The sequence below is a fragment of the Phymastichus coffea genome, unplaced genomic scaffold (genome assembly GCF_024137745.1).
Source record: "Phymastichus coffea isolate CEN01 unplaced genomic scaffold, Cenicafe_Pcof_1.1 PCOF00047, whole genome shotgun sequence".
NCBI classification, from domain to species: Eukaryota; Metazoa; Arthropoda; class Insecta; order Hymenoptera; family Eulophidae; genus Phymastichus; species Phymastichus coffea.
The window spans coordinates 1,757,041-1,776,782 of NW_026706858.1; the positions used below are offsets into that span (position 1 = coordinate 1,757,041).

The following is a 19,742-nucleotide window of genomic DNA, read 5'->3' on the forward strand; positions in this document are numbered from 1 at the left end:
GACGAATCGTTCCACTTGAAAATTGGTTCTTTCGGGCGACTGACGCAGTGGATAGCGCGCGAACGGGCGTGACGCGCGACGTCTTTCTTGAGACAGCCTCTTCGATAAACGACCGTTCGCAGGAGGCGTCGAGCACCAGCAAATCGCCACGGTGGCGCCGCCGGTCGACGAGCCGAACTCCGGCCAGCAAAGCCAGCTCGCCGACGCGCGCGTGGCCGCGGTGCAGGCCTACACCGGCAGCCACTTTCGGAACGAATCCACGGAGGGACAGGAGAAACACGCCGTCACGAGCTCTGATCTCCCGGAGACCGCCAGCGCGGGTAGCGCCGTCACGGAGGCCGTGCCTACGATCGACCAAGGCGGCGCACGGGTGTCGACGAGCCCGAAGGAGCAGCAGCTGCAGAGCAGCGATGCCATGGAACAGGCCAAGTGGGAGAGCGTGAAGGAGTCGATAGTCAAGGCGCTGAGCACGAGGATTCTGCCGCCCAAGGTGGCCAGCAAGCTCAAGGACATAAAGCAGAGGATCAACGATAAGAAGGCCGGCCAGGAGAGCATGAACGAGCTGCGCAGGCTGCAGGAGGAGTTCGAGGCGCGCAAGCAGCAGCTCGGCCCGCTTTACCCCGTCTTCCGCAGGATGATCCCCACCCTGCCCGAGCTCCCGCGAACCTCCCGATAACCGTCTGCTGCTGTATTGCTTGTAATCCACGTGTAGTCTTCGCTCAATAAATTATTCGTCTGTCGTCGCCAATCGCGAGCACTTTCTTCGATTGGCTCCCCCGCCAACCTCAGCCGCCTCGTACAACGCGCTCGATTTGACAGCAGCTGCACGTCACCGCGTCAGGATGTGACTAGCAAAAGGAAAAACTAATCGTGCCAAGAGCGGATTTCTCACGCGGCCGGGACGTAAGTGGCGCTTACGCCACAGCGGCGCGTCTTCGTCGACGGAATGTCAAATTGACGCGAGCCAAAGTAAAAGTGCGCAACGCGCGGCAGCCGCGTTGCATCCGCGGTTCCGATGGTCGGCGAATTTAGCGAGCGCAGCGAGCCGGGGCGCTCGTAATTAGCCCGACTTTCACCGGCGAAAATGCGTGTAGAGCCGCGCGCGCGATCTTAATGGCGCGACCGAATTCGAAATCAAGGACTCGGCGGCGCATCGGGCTCGCCGCCGGTGAAATCGGCTCGTCGCTCGGCCGCGCGATCCATCAAAAGCTGCAGGCTCCGGCGGAAAATGCAACGAGCAACCGCCGCCGCCGCCGCCGCCGCCGCGGGTTGCGTTAGGCCCGCGCGACGAGGGCAAAAAAATCCGGCGGGCTGTTCGGGATTTGATTGAAGCGCGCGCGCGCGGAGCTTCGGAGATCCGTTGAGAAATCGCGGAGAGACGAGCTGCACTCGCGAAGCGACTCGGCACGATCGAATCGGATTAATTTTTTTTCTATCGCCGCGCTCGGCTGCAGCGGCACGGGCAACGCATTGGATAAGCCAGCCGCGGCCGGCCATTAACGTGCGCGCCTCTGCATTCGCGGCACTCGCCGTGCCTGCGCGGCGCTTTCGCAATGCCTCGCTAAGGATCCTAATTTATGTTCTAGAAAACGGCAACTTGCAAATTCGCCAGGACGTGAAAACACCGTATAAATTTACGTCCAGCCATGAATCTTTGCCAATAGCAGTGGCGAAGCTCTAGATTCTTTCCTGGAACTGATCCCAGCAGCGAAAGTGCTCCGCTTGCCCCTCTCCCCCCGCCGCCGTAGCACGCCGCCGCGCGCTTGCGTAACGATCAAGCACGCACTCGGGCCGCGGCGAGCACACTGATTACGGGCGCGCGTTGGCGGCCGCAGGACCGATCCGTCCACTCGGGCTTCGTCGACCGGCGGCCAACTCGAGCGCGCTCGCGGCAGCGCGGCAAGCTCGGAGCTTTCGCGCGCGCGCGCGCGCGCCGTGGCGTCCCGGCAGGCAGGGACAAGGCTGTCGCGGCGCGCCGGACGGAGATCGACTTTTCGCCGCGGCGGCCGCGAGTAGAAAGCGACGAGCGCGAGCGAAGGTTTTTGTTTGTCGCGATACGACGCTTTCACTGCCATGCGCGACATATATCCTCCTCTCAAAATCTCGTGCACGCGCGCGCCTCGCGATGCGCCGCGCTGACCTCGCTCGTGCGGCCCAGGCGCAAACGGCTCCTGATTTATAGCGACGTGAGTTATTGGGCGGCAGCGTGAAATTCCGTTCCGCCGGCGCTGCGGGGCCCGACGACGGCTCCCGGTCGTTCGTTTCGTCGCCCCCCGAATTCCCTCCGCCGTCGCGGCGCGCACAGAGCGTTCGCTTGCGACACGTTGCGCGACTCGGCGAAGACCCGATCACAAAGAATCCCCTATAACCGATTTTCATGCTAATCGTTAATGTGCGAGGGTCGCACCGCGCGTACTTTACGCGCGAGATTTATTGGACGTGAAATTTGCATCGCGTTTGCATCACTCGCCATTCTTATGACGACATTACATCCCGACTCTATAGCTGCTTTTCCCTTCCTCCTGGACCATTGACAAAACGAAAAGGAAAAGAATCAAGAAAAGAAATCCAATTTGACGGCTCCTCGTTTATGTAAGCCGCGCCGAGTGATATATATTGTGTTTGCTCTACAATCTTCTAATTAACTCGAGTGGCCGTGCTCGCTGCCGGGTTTGTACAAGCAGGGATGACAGTAATTGGTGGCGTTACTTAGCGTTCAATTTTCGAAAGCTCCACCATTCAGGCGAGAGAAAAAGTCACTTTCAACGTTTGACCTCCGCAAAAGACGAGGGAAAGAGAAAAAATCGCCGACGCGCGTAAATATGAATTAAGATCGAGCGAACGCGCCGCGCGCGTCTTCCGGGCCTCTGGGAATGTCGGCGAGCGCAGCGAAAATCAGGCTGGCAGAAGCGCACTCGGCCGATTGTCCCGATTGAGCGCGGACTGGTGCCGCGTGACGGGGACGATGACGCGGCGCATCGAAGCCTATTGAACTCCGCGGAAGGCGCAAGACGCATCGTTAGCCGCGCGGCTGCTCGCGCAAACCTCTCGCAATTTCGATATACTATTGGCAAGCGGTGCGTGAAAGCGGCCGCGAGATTACGTGGACAGCTTGCGCAAAGGCTGGCGCGCTCGAGCTAGCCGTTATTAAATGGGCTTTTTAATGCGATTAATAAGCCGCGCGCCTGGCGCTGCACCGCGAGCGCATCTGGCGCTCTCGCCAACTTTGGCTCCGATGGAAAGCCGGCGCGTCCTTTTTCGCCTCTTCCGCGCGCGCGGTCACCGTTGCCTTTGCGAGCTGCGCTCGCGGCCTTTGGTTTTCGCGCTCGACGACCCTTTCTAGGCGCTCGCTCGATTCGCGCGATCCCGCGGACACCGAGTCACCGAAGTCCAACGTGCAATGGTAAAAGCGTCCGATCGCAGACGATCTGAAAACCCACGGACTTTAACGGCCCTCGCTTTAATGGTATAATCGTTGGAAAGTCACATATTAGCGTTCGCCGATGGGAACGCGCCAAATTGAAGAACATTGCTTTCGGCCGCGTAAAATTTAAACGCTGCAATAAATGAGTTGCATGTCTGGCGATTAAAGCCGCCGGTTACGCGCGCTCAAAATCTACGCTCATTTGAAAGTCTACCGAGGAGTATTGTACGATTGATACCTTGCGCCCGTTCGAAGGCCGACCGATCGTACTTTATAATTGGCAAGTATGCCAACGAGTCGCCTAATTATCACGCCAAAGGCTTGCAAGTGAATAGGTGTGCGCGGTGTGTGTTTTTTCAGATTATTCGAACGCAAGCTAGGCTTCGACGAGTTTGCCGAGAAATTAAGGAACGTTCAGAACCCGTCGCGATTCCCGTCGAGTCGCTGTTCGAGTCCCAGCGCAACTTTATGTAAGCGAACCCTCGGATCGATTTCAGTTGCACGATCAACGCCAAATTTTTATTTACAAGTACGAATATCGTCGCAGCGTCGCGCTCACGGGCCGTGTCTTTCCTGCCGCTGACCGTTACGTAAAAACATTCGGGACGACCTTAATTTCGAGCGCTTCTTTCGGGTTTTACCATCGGCACAACCTACTTGAACATCTGCAATACGCTTGGCGTTCGAATGGCTATCCGAAGCTCGGTCGGTCGGAGAGTCCGATCGGCCAAGAGAGCTTGAAAGAGCGTCGACGGACAGACAGCGGAAGAGAGCTAGAGAATGAAAATTCTTACCGATGGGCGCGTGGAGCGTTAAAATTGCCGCTCGCTGGTAGCTGGCCGCAGGTGCGTGCTCGGCGTGCGAGAGGTAGCATTGCGACACTGGGCGCCGAGGCTGCAGCCGCGGTCGGCCGCGCTCCTCGGCCGCGGAGCAGCTTGGAGGCGGCGCATCGTCGTTGTCCCGGCGCGCTCCCGGTCGACTCGGCGGCGGCGGCGGCGGCGGCGGCGGCGGCGGTGGCGTTCGCGGCCCCGCGAGCACCTCGGCTTATCCCCGCGAACGTGGCCCCACTCCCGAGCGCCACTTTCGCTCTATATCCCCCCCGAACCCCTAAGGCGGGCGCGGATGCTCCTTCCGTTTTTTCGCGCGGCGGCGCGCGAGCGTATATAAGCCGCGAGATGCCCACCAAGCGGCGAGCACACGCGAGTCGCCCGCTGGACCTTCCCGAGCAGCCTCGTCCGCCGACCTCCTCCGACTCGCACGCGCGCACCGACCGACCAGTCGACACCGAGCAGCAGCTGGCATGAAGGCCTTCATCGTAAGTACAGTGCACCGCGGACTGCAGTTGGTTATCAGTGTCGACGCGGCTCGATCGATCTGTGTGCCGATTGACGCTCGCCAGTGCCAGCCTCGCGGACTGTGCCGCGCGCTCAGTGAGCCGGCCGTTCGTGCACTCGGACTCAAGTGCGCGTGTCGCCGTCGAGGCAACTTTCTCGCCAGCCGAGCAGCAGCCGGGCCGGCCCTTTGCGTATGCGCCTTGTCGGGCGAGTCGCGAGCCCCGGCGTAACCTACAATCAAGTAGAAATCGCGGCGCTCGCTCGGGCTCCGCTTCCGAAGGCAAGGGGACAGACAGGCAGCCTCCGCGGACGCTCTCGGGAGGCGTTCGCCAGCTGGGCGAACGTCGGAGCCGAGTGAGCTGGCTGGTGGCGCGACGCGCGATCCAAGCCCGCGCGGGCCCGCGCGGTTTCTACCGGAAGCAATTAGGCCGCGCGAGAGGTATCGGCGCCCGTCGGGAAATCGCGAAAGCGTTAAGTGTCGCGGCCTGCGTAATTGTAATTGCCGAGCGACTAGTCCGCGGCCGAGAAAGCACCCGCTGCCCAGTCGGCGATGCGCATCTGGCGGGCTGTTCTTGGACTTCGGGAGCCGCGTTTTCGTCTCCTCGCGGCCGCCCGACTTTCTCGGCGAGCGCAGCCGCGAAACGCTATCCTGCCAGCGCGAGTGGGCGCTGCTCGACCCGTGGACCGGTTTTCGCGCGCGCGAAACAAGGGCAACTGCTCGCGCACTTTCTTCGTCGGCAAGTGCGCTGTCGGCGAAGGAGCAGCGCCTCGCGTGCTCGTCCTCGCACCGGACGAACGATATGCCACGCGCGCACCCGAAAGTAGTCCTCGGAGCGCGCGGGACGAACGCAGCGGAACGACGAGGCGCGCGTCGCCGACGCGGTTCTGCTGGCCCGCCATTCCGTCGACACAAGCGTGTACTTTCGAGCAGGGCGCCTTTGTGCGTGCTCGTTCGCCCCGCGACTTTCACCGCGCCGGCGAAGACGAGCGGAGAGCGGGACGCCGCTCCGCGCCGCGCGATCGGCGGCGATCGGCAACACGCGCCCGACGAGCCGAGCCGGCAGATCGGCGCACGCGCAGGCAAACGCCATGAACGAGCGTCGCCGCTGTTTGTTGTCGCCGGCAGGTTCTGGCTCTGGCGGGCCTGGCAGCGGCGCGGCCCGAAGCCCCCATCGCCTCCTCGTACTTCCCCTCGGCGCACGACTCCAGCGGCGGCCAGTACCCGGCCGCCCAGTACGGCGCGCCGGCCCAGGCGCCCGTCATCCACAAGCACGTGTACGTGCACGTGCCGCCGCCCGAGGCGCCCGAGTACAAGGCGCCCAAGTACGTGGCCCCGCAGGCGCCGCCCCAGAAGCACTACAAGATCGTGTTCATCAAGGCGCCCACCCCGCCGACCCCCACCGCCCCCGTGATCCCCTTGCAGCCGCAGGACGAGGAGAAGACGCTGATCTACGTGCTGGTGAAGAAGCCCGAGGAGCAGCCCGAAATCGTGATCCCCACGCAGGCGCCCACGCAGCCCAGCAAGCCCGAGGTCTACTTCATCCGCTACAAGACCCAGGTAAGCCGGCCGCGGGTGCCGCCCGGCCCGCCGAGAGCCTCGCCCGCTCAGCGCCCCCGCTCGTTGTTGCAGAAGGAGAGCCAGGCTGCCTACGGGCCGCCCAGCGCCACCCCCGGCACCCCCATCGACAGCTACGGACCGCCGGCCGGCGGTAGCGACGGCCCCTACTAGGCGGCCCGCGCGGAGCTCCGGGAGCGCCTGCGCTCGCCCTCCGCCGCCCGTCGAATTCTCGGCTCGACGGCCTGCCTCTGTACAAAGCTCGGCGCGACCGGCGAGCCCTCCCAGCGGCTCCTTCCCGCACCTCCTCCCTCCCGGCACAAGGCGGGCGCGAAAGAGCCGCGAGTCGGCTCGCGCGCAGCCCGTGCAGGGCGAAGCGAAGACGCGACCGTCGCGCGCGCACCTCTCGCTCGCTCGCTCGCTCGCTTGCCGCCGCGCTGACCCTCCCGGCCGGCCGGAACGGAGCTGCAGCTCGATTCGCGATCTTCCTCTCTGCCTTCGCCCTCGGAGCTTCGCGATCGCGGCTACCGACGCCCGTTAGATAAGTGCTCCTCTGTGTATATACGATTTTTGTACTCTCCTTCCCTCCCCCTCCTCTTTTGTACTCCGAAGCAGACGATTAAAGTAAACACACGAATGATTGTTCTCTTGCCGATTATGCTAGACGAGCTTGAGATGTACTATTTTTTTACGTCAAACTAGGAAGGTTCATAAAAATCTCTTTTATACAAAAATAAATGATTACAAGCAAGGTGGATATTATTGTGCTGCAGCAGTCATGGAAAATACATTTTTCTTTCATTATCCTAAGTTTGCTTTATTTTTCGTCCCATACATACTTGCATTGTTTCTCACCACGCCACTTTTTCCAAACACACATTGTTGCGAAAGTATATAGGGGAGAGCAGTACTTTCCGTATTGCTTCAAATAGTGGCATAACATTTCGAAAATATAGATTTAGAAAAGTAGCCGTAGTCGCAAAGACGTAAGATGTAAGCGTTAAAAAAATACAAATAGAAGAATTTAACGAAATGACTGTGCTCTCCCCTACGATTCTATTTGCGACATGTCAAAAGACCAATAACGCTGTAAAAGGTGTAGTAGTTATCGTAAATATTTTTCGTTAAAAACCTAAATATGAAAAATTTCAGCTTGAAAAAATGTCGATACAACACGAGGTAATATCAATCCAACGGCATTTGACGCCAATTAAAGGAATCGACGATGCGCTATATTTGCAGCAACTCGATGGCGACAACGCACGCGCGCGCGCGCGCGCGCGTAAGGAGATAACAACGAGAAAGTATAGAGGCGCGCGTCCGCTGATATATAACTGTGCTGATTCGCGGTTCGTTGAAGCATACTCGGGGAGAATCGGCAGTCGAACTAACGAGCGGCACGCGAGGTGCTATGCAATTGCCGTGCGATTAACGTGTCCACGAGCGGCACTTTGGTAGCAGCTGGCGCGTCGGCGGACGCATAGGTGAAAATAGACTGGCGGTGACGTAACGCGATGTCGGGTTGCGAGTGGGGATGACAATGCCGGTGCGGGTAACCGAGGAAGGCGCGAAAATGGTGGCGACGACGGTGCAGCCCGTGGGACAATGCGCCTCCTCGATTGGCGCTCCATCGGCACGAGGAAGTTCGGCCGCGGGACAAAAGCTGCAAGGTGAAAGCGACAGATTGGGAATGGAAGCGGGCGCGCGCGATAAGCCGGACGGAGAGCCGCGCGTACGCACGTGCGAGTCGGCGCGGCGCGCTTTCCTCTTGCGTCAGGGCGTTCGCCCTGATCGGAAGACGCGCGCTCGGTTCCGTGATGCCGGCGAAAGTTTGGGCGACGCTCGCGCGGTGCCGACGTGCCTGTGCGCCGGTTTTGCGCAACTTCCGCGAGAGATCGCTCTGCCGCGGCTCCCGTAGTCCCAAGCTCTCCCCGTTCTTCGCGCGCGCGTGCCATTGTTGTCTTTCGATCCGAGAACGCTTCGCGACTCGATGCTCCGAGGTTTCACAAATAGCTCGTCGATTCGAAGGAACCGGGTTTTTCCACTGTTCGTTTTACTGGCAAGATTCGGCAGATATATAACATTCACGAGGTATAATTGACCAAATTAACAGTATTTCTTCGACATTGTTATTTTGATTCGCAATATACGGTTTGCATTCCTTGTATAAGTGTTCTTTTTGATCGTTTAGAAAAATACTTATAGTTATTGGATTTCTACATGTACTTCGATAAATCGATTAATACCACAGCCTTTTTAACAGTAAATTACAGACGTATGGTCTTGTGATTTGTATATACGCGCCTTACAAAACTAAATTATGCGACGATTTTTCCATTTTTTTCGCCAACTGCTCTCTTTTTTTCAATTCCTTCAATTTTTTTTGCAGCCTCTTGACTATCAAACGTTATATAGTGTACACTCGTTAGCTTAAAAAATCATGCGCAATCCCTTCAAGGACTAATTTTCAACAATCTTAAAACATTTAGTGGAAGAAATGTAATATTACGCTATGTGACTCTCTATTCGGCCTTACAAGTAACTAAATAATTTTCTTCAAAATTACACAATCATTTTATAAAAATCGCTGTACAGTAAAATGACACCAATTGCCAGTGAATCTGCTTTTCTTGTGTTTACACGGCAAGGTTATATTATCTATCGTTTGCTTTATACATTATCAAGTCATTCCCGACAAATAATTTACTGTCACTCAACACACACAATCATTAAAATGCGTTGACCAACGTAGAATTGTAACCTCGTATACTTTACTATTTGCGACAATAATTTGTTATAAATTCAATCTAAATATTTCGGGCAATAAGTCACGTTTATCATCAAGTTCAAAATTAATATCCAGAAGTGCAAACAAATGGTCGACGCACTTTTGATCATTAACTTTTCTTTCGTGACCTATCTGCATTGGAACTTTTGGCTTTTGTTTTCTTGAAATTTGGAAATTATCCAATGAACGAACAATCGGTAAAAATATCCTTTTAAAACTCAACGTCCTATATAAGTTCTTTGAATTGGCGAGTGATATATTGTCCAGTGATAAAATTGCACACGCATAGAAAAATCAAATAGATCGGACAAATAAAAACACACGTTGACAGTCTTGACGAGTATTACTGTAGATAGAACAGTAAAATTGATAATTACCAGCTAGTTTGTATAGAGAACTTGGTGAGCGAATACGACATTATTCTGTGTGCTCTCGTTCTCTTTTGGGCCTCAAGGCTTTCTTTACGAACGGCGCAACGAGTGGATATGACAGGAACGTTACGTGTCCAATAAAGTAGACGCTCTTGTAAACTTTGATGTAGCGTGAGTATGACAGCAGAACAAAAGGAATAAGGCTGTAGCCCATGAAGACAAAGGTGTATATTTTGAGAAGTATCCAAATTAGTGCTCTCGCCAGGAAACTGCTCCGCACGGCCTTCTGAAGACGCGCGTTCTTTAGCAGCACTGGTTTCATCTGAAAATTAAAAAATTACAGAATTGTAGACAAATTTTCATTGACATTGTAATCTATATGTATTGTTGCTCAACTCACGTCTTTTTCCATGTACATGACTATAAACTCCTGGAAGAAGCAGAGGTAGTAACCGCTGTGAAGACCATGCCAGATGGAAAGGAAGACCAAAGTAACGATTTGGCTGTAGAGCTTCGAGCCGAGGAATTTGACTCGCTTGTAAATGTATTCCGCACACCAATGATTGGTGTTGATATTGAAAGATAGAATGTAGTGATTGAATTCGGTTGCGTTCTCAAATAGTAACAGGTTCACGTTGGCCAAGCCGTCCCATCTCACTGTGCCGTCTTTGTCTTTACCATTGTACGTGAGACCAAAAACGATACAAACCTAAAACATCAATATGCATGGTAATTACTACGAAAATCTCCAGCGGATTTTGAAAGTAAAAAGGTAGCGAACGTACTCCTTCTGTGATCAACCAACAACTAATATACTTGTAGAGATTGCATCGTCCCCAAAGTCCGAGAAGCAACCAGCGTTTGACGAAACTTTGATCGTCAAACTCAGGTTCTAGCAAGTACTGATCAGATACGTATTGAGTACCGAGTTGATACAATGCTACGTAAACAAATCCGACTAGAGCTCTCGTGATTCCCGGTATTATGGAATCGGGTGGCTTGATATTGCCTTCGCTGTCTCTTTCCTGAGAGATGTAAAAGAATTGTTTAAACGTGCTCTCCCATCTTCCGACTTGTCTATCTAGAGAATCTTACGTGATCCATCAGCTTGCCATTAACGTAATCCAGGTACCGTTTCATACTGAATTGTGGCCCAATTAAAAACGAACCAGGAAAGTAGACGTACGCTGCCATCTCGAGTAGCGATGGATCTTCGCGTAGTGCCGTCGTTTTTTGAGTAGATGACAATTTATCCTGCAAATTGTGACGTTATTTTAATTTTCTTACTTTTTACTTAATACCCAGAACTTTTTAGATAAGGAGAAGTTGAACCCATACATCAGGCTGTTTCCCGTCTACTAAATCAAAAGCCAATCCGATCAATCTCAGAGTCAGGACGCATTGAGGCATGGTCCACTTGATATCGTAGTCTTTAGTTGCCGTTGTATAATAGCCTGGGAATTGATGAATAATTGTTTGCATTGTTATTCAATAATAATGAATATCGTCGCTCGAAATGATTTCAATGGTACTCACCCCAGAGCAGATACACCATGTTGAAAAGAAATACCGTGAGCACCGATGTGGTCGTGCGACCCAATACTTTGAAGGCGGCATAAGTGCCGAGTAGTGCGTACGCTGAATGCAGTATGTTCCATTCTGCATAACATAAATTACAATTAAATAATCTCGATTGAAAAATCGACCGAAGATCGAACAGGAGCGTTACCATAATTCCAAAATCCGATGAGGAGGCCACAAGCGACAAAGTAGAAGTGCTGGTGCGTCGGACTCTTGCCGTACAGCGTATGTCTGTGAATGAGCGCGAGAGGGAAGCCTGATACAGAACAAAAGGAGCCAATCAACCGATACGCGCCACAAGTCAAGATACATTGTCATGCGCGATCGTGCGACTCTGCCATTACTATTGGTTTCGTATTATCATCGCCACGTGACTACTCATTATGCATTAGCGCAATGTTAGGCTTATCGACGCATCGGCCAACTGTTATTAAATAAGTTAGTTTGCTTAGAGAAAGTCGCAATGCAGTAAAACGCGATGACTCAATAAAGAAACACGAAATTAAGCGTTATCTTATCGTTAATCCCGTGTTCATCGGTAATTGCCGGTCAGCTGGCTCGCGTTACTGCCGAAAAGCTCGTTTTTCCCTCGCTCGCTGTGTATTTTCTTTCGAAAGTCCAGCACGCGAACTTAGTTCCTTTAGATTTTTCCGGTTGCCGGTGTCATCGCGAAAGATTCCAATCGGAACTATTTACTTATGAGAAGAGCCGGTATTTACCGAGTGACAAAGCCGGCAATGAGTCACTTGGTGCGGGGGAAACGAAAAAAGTGCGTCACGATAGTGCTCGACAGTTTTTTTTAAACGCAAAGCACTCGTTCGAAATCGACGGCACGTAGGGATATTCGAATTCCGTGGGCACTATGAGAATATAGCTCGCGAGGCTCCATCGACATTCAATTTTCCCCGCGAGAGCTTAGTACCTGCGGCACACCTCGAGCTCGCGATTGACGATGCCAAAGTGGTCATTAATGGGTAGTGCACCTTATTCGCTAATGTAGAATCATCCAAAGCGTGGCGTTAACACGTACTAACTTTAGCAGACTGTTTTCGGCAAGCTGTAGATTGGCCCATGAGCCGATTTTCTCAGCACCTTTTTCTTCGTTCTCGTTTGCTACTCAACGGCATGATTTCTCGCTAATGCAGACGGTTACATAACCGCTCCGATTATTTTCCGCTGTAGAGCGCATTAATAAGCAGTGCGCAATACCGTGAGCTTCACTCGGCGAAACGTCCATTTGAATTTGCTGCGTTATCTCTCACTGCATGCGCCGACTCGAGTACTCGACTTTCATCGAAGAAAGTTGTACGCAGGAGCTGGAAAGCTGGCCAGGCGCTCGTGTTTCATTTGCCAGCGAGATTCGAGCACGGCAGATGAATGAAAAGCGCTCAAGTGCACGCGCGATCTCATGGGAAACGCTGGGAAAACGAGGGTCCTTTAACCTAATTGGCGCGAGCCCGCCGGGAAAGCCAAGAGCCGCCGTGCTGCGAGATTACGAAACCGACGAGAGCCGCGCGGCCCGAGCACGGTGATTCGCCAACGAAGCGAAAGTGCCACGATTCAGCCGACGACTCGAAGAAGAGCGCAAGAGGCCAAAGAATTACCCAGCAAGATGGAGAGCAGGAGGCGAACAGCGGCAGCTGGCGCGCCGATGAGCTCGGACAAATTGTTGAGCAGGTCCGCGGGAGCCTCGTCGACGCTGGCCATGATTGCCGTCGGACTGACGGCGACACAGCGGGAAGCGGAGCAGTCGCAGCAGACGAGACGATTGCGCCCGTGCGTACGCGTCCACGCCACGCTACGAGGAAACGAGCGAGAGCGGCGAGCGCCGAGTGCGACAGCTGATTCGAGCGACGGAGACGCGCGATCGATGCTAGCTCTAGTCACGGCCGCGCTGCCAACTAAACGCAGCCGCGACGCCGTCGCCGCGCTCCTTTCGAGTACATATTCAAGTTCACGATCGACTGTAGGCCGCGCACAAATAAGCCACCACTCGTCCGTTGTAAATTGCTTTTATTATTTACACGTCGTACCTTGTATTAGGTAAACTTACATCAATGTACACCGTTATAGCCATTTTCATTGCACAATTCGCATTAAATCCAGATTAACTATCACAGAGTAAAATGGTCTGGCCATTTCAATGTTATTAATTAACGCTGTTGGTATAAGCTTTAGTCGTCTGACCATGCAACTACAGTAATACGCTTCCAAAGTCACCGGTATGCCCTATCGAATAATCCTCTTTATTCGCATATACTTTGCTGCAACGTTGCAATACATTTTTCAAGAGTCAAATATAATAAATATACATTTCTATGTACATTTGTCGGTGTGTGTTTCGTAGTTAGGCTCGTCGTCTGTGGCTTTCTTCCCATGCTTTTTATTATTACATATTACGTACACGTACATAATATAGAATTATTTACATCTGTTTCATCCACAAAATAGTTCTATTGCGACTGCGTACTAACACATTCTAAGCCGTTATGCCATTATGAAATATAAATTATTTTATTACTCAATTACCATATACTGTATTTCGTATTTGTATCAATATGCTCAAAAAATAAATGAAATCACAGATAAAAACCAGTTGGTTTACATAGACAAATCATCGCGGACAAAAGAGTTTGTCTGACGGTGCAACAACGTTTGTTTTTACACTGGACTCGAAATCAAGTTTTATCAGCAAACTCGCTTATTTTCTATTACAATTACGAACCTTTGTTCTTTTTCAAATATACCTTTTGCCGCTTTCAATTACAACAATATATTTTGATTTAGAGGAACGTTTATTCCGCGCTTTGTATCAACTGTACATCAAAATTTGATTGTTCGAACTTGTTCTAATGACTATAGTATAGATTTCAAACTTGTAATTTTGGAACCAAATGAATTTTCGAAATTTGTCAGACAACAAAGTGCAAGTTCATGATTTAAAACACACTTTTGCCTACTTCCTTGGAGATTGTAAATATATCCTATATAAGTTCTTTGATTTTAAATATGCAAGATTACAATATTAGGCTTATCGATATCGACACCGAGAAATAGTTAAAATTGATTTATCGAAAAATGTGTTGGAAACTGGAAATATTCAATATTCATTACTATACTCTAGGTACTTTCTTTGCGTGGTCTCTTATGGTCATCGTAATCACACTTGAAAAGTCCATCGATACATTACTTTTCTGGCTAGACAGTCATTGTAAGTGCTCTTGATTACATTGTCTGGATTCTATTGTCAGAAAAATAGTTTCTATTTGGTCAAAGAGAATCCAGACAGACGAGGAAGAAACAACTTTGTGGCTATAAATATTATTATGCGTTAAATTCTCGTAACAAATACCTTGTAACACAAGTTCCAACAATTCCAAACCCGATCAACGTTTTCTCAAATAATCGTCTTATACCTACACGCATTTACTCAATGGTCCTCCCTTCGTTTCTTATTATTTTTCTTTCTCATTCTTTATTCTTTTTGCGCGCTCTTATAATCGAACACATTTGATTTTATCTCGTGAATAGTAATAGGAAAAAATTATCGAAAAAGAGCATCTACAAAAGTATCGCGGAAGCATTTAAGAGTATATAAACGTTACTTTGACACGAAAAATATTGTCCGTCACAAATTATTTGATGAACGTCTCGAATGACTCAATTTACCTGTTATATAGATTGTACGGGAATTGCAAGTGCGTTGTTTCGACTTTCGTCTCATGATTGTATCGTGCCCACTTGCGCACTCGGTCGAGCTATCCATCGTGAAATTACTAAATAAGTGCAAAGCAAGCAAAAGCAAGCAAAAGCAAGCAAAAGCAAGCAAAAGCAAGCGACGGTTTTCTGTTCTGTGCAACCTTCGCATCGTGCTAGGTTCGAATTCGAGATGGGCTAGATTCTGTGGGTACTTGAACAATGTTGAAAAGGTCAAACGACATTGATACCCTCGTTGCTTACTTTCATGTTTGACTTACAGATAGTTTGTACTGAGGAATAACAATCGAATGGTGCCTTGGCAATCGACAAATTAGACATTGAAATGCAAATGAAAGAGGACGAGAGCGCACCGCGACGAGTCAGCGAGACGACAACCGAGAGGGGGCGAGCGCGCGAGTCTTAAAGTCGAAGAGGAGGCGAACGGAAAACGGGGCAGCACCTGAGACAGCTTTGGCAAGGGCGATCGGCGAGGGACAAGCCCCGTCAACCAAGTAAGTCGTGCGATCGCTGGCTTATCTGGGCTTGTTGGCGAGATTGTCGAGCAGGGCGTCGGCGATGGTGCTGGGGAGGGACGAGGTCGTGTGGACGAGGGGCGCGGCGGTGCTGGTGACGGTCTCGTTGGGGCCGAGGCAATAGGACATGACGCCGCCGTGGACGCAAGAGGCTGACGCCGAGTCGCCGAAGGCAATGAGCAGGAAGCCGGAGACGGCGGCGAACAAGCCAGCGAGCAGCAGACCCAAGGCCGGCAGCTTGCGGTGACACAGCAGCGGGCCCTCCTCGAGCTTCAGGTAGCACAGCGCCGGCAGCACGTAGGCCAGTGGCACCGCGGCCAGAATTCCGTTCAGCTCGAGCACGATGCCCAGGCAGTCGGTCGACATGGAGATCAGGTAGGTGGTCACTATGATGCCCATGGTGATGATCAGGTACTTGCGGTCCGTGCCCGCGATGTAGGCGTCGTGGTTTTCCACCTCGTCGGTGCCTCGCAGCGCCGTCATGATCACCTGCGCATTCGCACATCGTCATCGTCGTCGGTCGAGCGAGCCCAGCCGAGCGAGCGGCGCGGCGCTCTCGGCGAAGGATTACCTCGCGAGTGACGAAGCACTCGATGGGAAAGGTGAGCAGAATGGTGCCGCTGAACATGATCCTCGACAGGTTCATCAGGTCGTCGTTCCAGCAGTAGTTCTCCATGAGGTCGCCCTGCACGTAGCCGGTGAAGGTGGCGTAGCCGGCCACGCCGAAGGCCGCGGCGATGAGGAAGGAGGTGAAGAGCGACCAGTGCGTGACCACGTCCCACTTGTCCTGGGTGGCGCGCTCGATCGAGCCGTAGATCAGGAAGGTGTTGTGGTGGCACATGAAGGCGAAGGCCATGATGCCCACCGCCGGCACGACTCCCGACACGTGGCCGAATTGCCAGCTGCCCGGTTGACTCGGCCTGGCGCAGTAGTGTCTCGTCAGAGCCGCGAGCGCGAGACCACGCAGCGGCGCGCCACCGCGCGTACTCACACGATCGACGACATCGAGTCCATCCGGATGAAGATGGCCAGCAGGATGAAGCCCACGCAGACGAGCGAGAGGAAGGAGATCTTGGCGAGCTTGGCCACGTTGCGGTAGAGGCAGAGCGGGATGACGACCAGCAGCGTGGCCAGCAGGATGACCACCTCCCGCCTGACGAGGAAGCTGTCGGGCTCCAGTCCCGTCACGCGTATCAGCACCTTCGTCACTGTGTCGCCCACCACCACGTTGTACGACACCATCGCTGCGAGCACAGGCTTCGTCAGCGCGCCTCCGACCGCCACCCGTCGGCCCGCGCAGCTCCACAGCTTACCTATGAAAGGGTAGACGAACTGCAGCGCCGTCAGGATGTAGAAGCCGGGACGTCCGAAGCTGGCGCGCATCAGGCCCTGGTAGCTCATCTCGCCGCACAAGTGGCCGCTCCTCACCATCAGGATCAGCGAGTAGTCCGTCAGCACCGCCACGATTATCAGCAGAAACATGCCCAGGCCGAAGCCCGCTTGGTGGAGCGCGTACGGTATACCTGGCAAACAGGCCACGCGAAGTCGTTCAACGGGACAAGTTGAAGTGCCACGGCGGGTTCGACGGGAGAGCCGGCCGGCTAGTTCGGCGAGGGGAGGGCGAGCGCTTGGCGAGAGGGAGGCAGGGGAACGAAGATAAATGTGTCTCACCGATCACGCCGCTGCCTATAATGGAGTTGATGAAGTTAAAGCTGGCCAGGGGAAGGCTGCTGAACTTGCCCGAGTCCTCGTCCTCTTCCTGGAAGCAGAAACGAGCGATAACCAGGTCAGGCGTTGCGCGCAGTTACAGTCTTTCGCAGCGGTGGCCGGCGCGATCGATCCTCCGTTGACCGCGGAGACCGCGGAGAGCAAAAGCACTTTCACGCGCGCCGGCAGCGCCAACTTTATGCTTTGTATTTGCGTCATGCCAGGCGATGCATTGCATTTTGGGCGCAGTCGGGCAGGCCGCGCAGCTACGCGAGCTTCGCGTTCGACGCACCCGCGGAAGGACGAACGAAACCAGCGTCAAACGTCCACGCCGCTACGAGCTGGTCGAGCCATACGTGCAACAGCAGCCGTCGGAAGCCATTGCATTGTGGGCGCACAATTCTTGCCCCTTGCGACGAGCGTTCGCTTGATAAGGAGTGAGCGAACGAGACATGAATAATGCATCGCATCGTCGCGTTTTATCTTGCGGGCGCGCTACCGAGGGTTCAATTTTATTAGCTAGTTAATGCGATAAGAATATAGACGAGAGCGTTCGCTTTGTCATGCGCGCCAAAAGCACGAGTTCGCTTATTTTTCCATGCAAAATGTGCCTTTTCGTGCAAAGCTCGTACAACTTATCTAAGCGGCACGATAACGGCAATCGCAAATTTGGAAATAGTGGCATGCTCGCACGAAAGAGACGTCGATCAGGACGTAGTCCCGATAACGCTGATCCCAAAAGGGGTCTCTCGATCCATGGGTGCAGCGCGATCCATGATAAGATAGCCATGGCGTCGTCGCCGTATCTCGCCGTTTCACGCGCTCGACGTCGCGGACGGGAGACCGTCTGGGGTTTGTCCGAGCGCGATCGCCGCCTTTTGCAAGACACGTGTGCGCGCGCGCCCAACGAGGCGCCCTCGGCGTCACTCGTTGTGCATCAGACTCAAAACGGGAAAACATCGCTGCGACCGCGAGCACTCGGTCGAAAGCGCACATCTACTTGGCTACAGACGATAAATCATGCCGGAGGAGCTTACCCTGACGAGACGCCTCATGTCGTCGAAGGATTCCTCGGAGCCGAGGCTGCCTCCCTATTGATATCAAGCAGAGCGACGTGTCTGTGATCACTCCTTTCTGCAACGTGCCGCAGGCGCGCTTGGCGCGCTTGCCGCGCACAGCCGACAATGGTCGGCGCGGACTCGTGAGACTGAGACCGAGTCGCGCTCGAGGCGGTATGCAATCCTTACGTAAACCCGACGCGGGCGCTCGACGGACCGACCACGCTCAATCGCTCCAAGCGAGCCTTCGACGCGAATGACCGGCGGCGCGGGCTGGCGTCCACCTGTTGCGCGAGAAACCGAGGCAAAGGCTTTTCCACGAGAGAGAGAGAGAGAGAGAGAGAGAGAGAGAGAGAGAGAGAGAGAGAGAGAGAGAGAGAGCACGACGAGAGCCGCGGCGGTGGTCGTCGACTGACGCTCGCGAAGGTGAACGCGCGCGTGGGAGAAGCTCGAGCCACTCGAGTACCGTAAGCGCCTGCTTGCTCGGCTTCTCGCCGCGCCTCCTTTCTTCGTCCCCACTTTCGTGCCTCTTCCTGCTTCTCTGGCCCCGCGACCGCGACGCAGTTACCGACTTTCCGTCGAACGAGCTGCGAGCTGGTCTGGGCCGGAACTCGGATAGAATCGTGTAATAACGCGCTCCAAGTTCGCGCGTTGCCGCGAGGCGGCAACTCGGCCGGCGCGGCCGCGATGGAATTTAATAAGACCGCGGGGCATCGATCGGTTTTCGCGCGCGCGATCGCTGCACAGACGTACGCGCCCACAGGCGTTACTGTCGCCGTCGCTAGTTGGATTCCCGTTATTTCGACGCGCCTCCCCCCGAGGCGACCGCAATTCTGTCCCCCCGCAATTTCAGTTTCCTAACCAGCCTCTCTCTCTCTCTCTCCCCCATGGTGACGTCGACTCGTGGAAATAGTGAAATCGGATCCCGACTGAAATCGATTCGAATTCAATTAGACAATTGGCCACGAGGATCGGTTCTCGGTGGATGACCGCGCCTGCATAGGTGCACATAGGTGAGCCGTATCGAGTTACCGCTACGGCCGGGAACTCCATACTCGGCAGCGAGAGGCGAGCTGGCCGGCGGCATTCGCGGCATCGACCGAGGGTTCCTCCGTCGTAGCCTCTCCCTCTCTGCGTGTCACTCGCGCTTGGTCGATCGAGTCGAGTGCCGACGCGACAGCGTCCGACTGACAAATGGCATGAGAAACGATGCCCAGTGCGAATCGATTCGCGCCTCGCTGCGCTTGCATAACTCGCACCGCGAGCTCGTCGACCGCAGCCTCAACATTGCGCAGTCGAACAAAAAAAAGTCAAGCGGTTGAAATGGTCGCGAGCAGCGAGAGTCATCGTCAATTAACGCGTCGCGGCACACAACTGCCAGTAGGACTTCGAGCGGGGACGATATGGCAGAGAGAGGGAGAGAGAGAGAGAGCGAGAGAGAAAACGAGGATGCAAGAAACTCACGTCTTCGAAGGGCTTCCTCGCGTCGAGGATATAACTCTTTTCATTCGCGTTGATCCTCCTGGGCTGTTCCGACTGAGGCTCCATGCTGCTGGCGACTCGTCGAGGACGGCAGCACAACTCGCGGGGTCAGGGGGTAGCGGGCTGCCGAGAAGACAGAGAGTGAGAGTGGAGCGGAGGATCGAGAAGGGCTCTGATCTGCGCGCGTCACAGAGACCCGACTGCACGAGC

The 19,742-nt window shown here is 53.9% G+C and overlaps 3 protein-coding genes across 3 annotated transcripts; 1 reads left to right on the forward strand and 2 right to left on the reverse strand.

Moving 5' to 3' along the window:
- Nucleotides 1–4,204: 4,204 nt before the first annotated feature.
- On the forward strand, nt 4,205–6,633 carry LOC131665062 (uncharacterized). The gene is made up of 4 exons (XM_058936660.1): nt 4,205–4,224; nt 4,325–4,443; nt 5,967–6,316; nt 6,389–6,633. Exons 1-4 carry the CDS (start codon nt 4,205–4,207, stop codon nt 6,485–6,487), a joined length of 588 nt encoding a protein of 195 aa, XP_058792643.1. The 3' UTR covers nt 6,488–6,633.
- A 1,598-nt stretch (nt 6,634–8,231) lies between these two features.
- Nucleotides 8,232–12,909, reverse strand: LOC131665108 (lysophospholipid acyltransferase 5). Its single transcript, XM_058936738.1, has 8 exons — nt 12,658–12,909; nt 11,202–11,309; nt 11,009–11,131; nt 10,811–10,926; nt 10,568–10,726; nt 10,258–10,497; nt 9,873–10,181; nt 8,232–9,794 (listed from the first exon to the last, which is right to left on the reverse strand). The coding sequence occupies exons 1-8, from the start codon at nt 12,758–12,760 to the stop codon at nt 9,519–9,521; spliced, it is 1,434 nt and encodes a 477-aa protein (XP_058792721.1). The 5' UTR covers nt 12,761–12,909; the 3' UTR covers nt 8,232–9,518.
- Nucleotides 12,910–13,068: 159 nt separating this feature from the next.
- Nucleotides 13,069–19,735, reverse strand: LOC131665106 (putative sodium-coupled neutral amino acid transporter 11). The gene is made up of 7 exons (XM_058936737.1): nt 19,515–19,735; nt 18,030–18,083; nt 16,957–17,044; nt 16,599–16,808; nt 16,277–16,529; nt 15,857–16,205; nt 13,069–15,774 (listed from the first exon to the last, which is right to left on the reverse strand). Exons 1-7 carry the CDS (start codon nt 19,596–19,598, stop codon nt 15,286–15,288), a joined length of 1,527 nt encoding a protein of 508 aa, XP_058792720.1. The 5' UTR covers nt 19,599–19,735; the 3' UTR covers nt 13,069–15,285.
- Between the last annotated feature and the right edge of the window lie 7 nt (nt 19,736–19,742).

Bases quoted from the DNA above. Each gene is read 5' to 3' on its own strand.
- LOC131665062 (XM_058936660.1), top strand. From the start codon at position 4,205: ATGAAAATTCTTACCGATGG. The intron at 4,444-5,966 runs TTCGCGGCCCCG...CGCACGACTCCA, and splicing joins CGGCGGCGGCGGCGGTGGCG to GCGGCGGCCAGTACCCGGCC. The intron at 6,317-6,388 runs GTAAGCCGGCCG...TCGTTGTTGCAG, and splicing joins TCATCCGCTACAAGACCCAG to AAGGAGAGCCAGGCTGCCTA.
- LOC131665108 (XM_058936738.1), bottom strand. From the start codon at position 12,760: ATGGCCAGCGTCGACGAGGCTCCCGCGGACCTGCTCAACAATTTGTCC. The intron at 11,310-12,657 runs GTAATTCTTTGG...GTTCTGTATCAG, and splicing joins CCTGCTCTCCATCTTGCTGG to GCTTCCCTCTCGCGCTCATT. The intron at 11,132-11,201 runs GTAACGCTCCTG...TATGTTATGCAG, and splicing joins CATCGGATTTTGGAATTATG to AATGGAACATACTGCATTCA.
- LOC131665106 (XM_058936737.1), bottom strand. From the start codon at position 19,598: ATGGAGCCTCAGTCGGAACAGCCCAGGAGGATCAACGCGAATGAAAAG. The intron at 17,045-18,029 runs GTAAGCTCCTCC...TTCTGCTTCCAG, and splicing joins ACATGAGGCGTCTCGTCAGG to GAAGAGGACGAGGACTCGGG. The intron at 16,530-16,598 runs GTAAGCTGTGGA...CTGTGCTCGCAG, and splicing joins GTTCGTCTACCCTTTCATAG to CGATGGTGTCGTACAACGTG.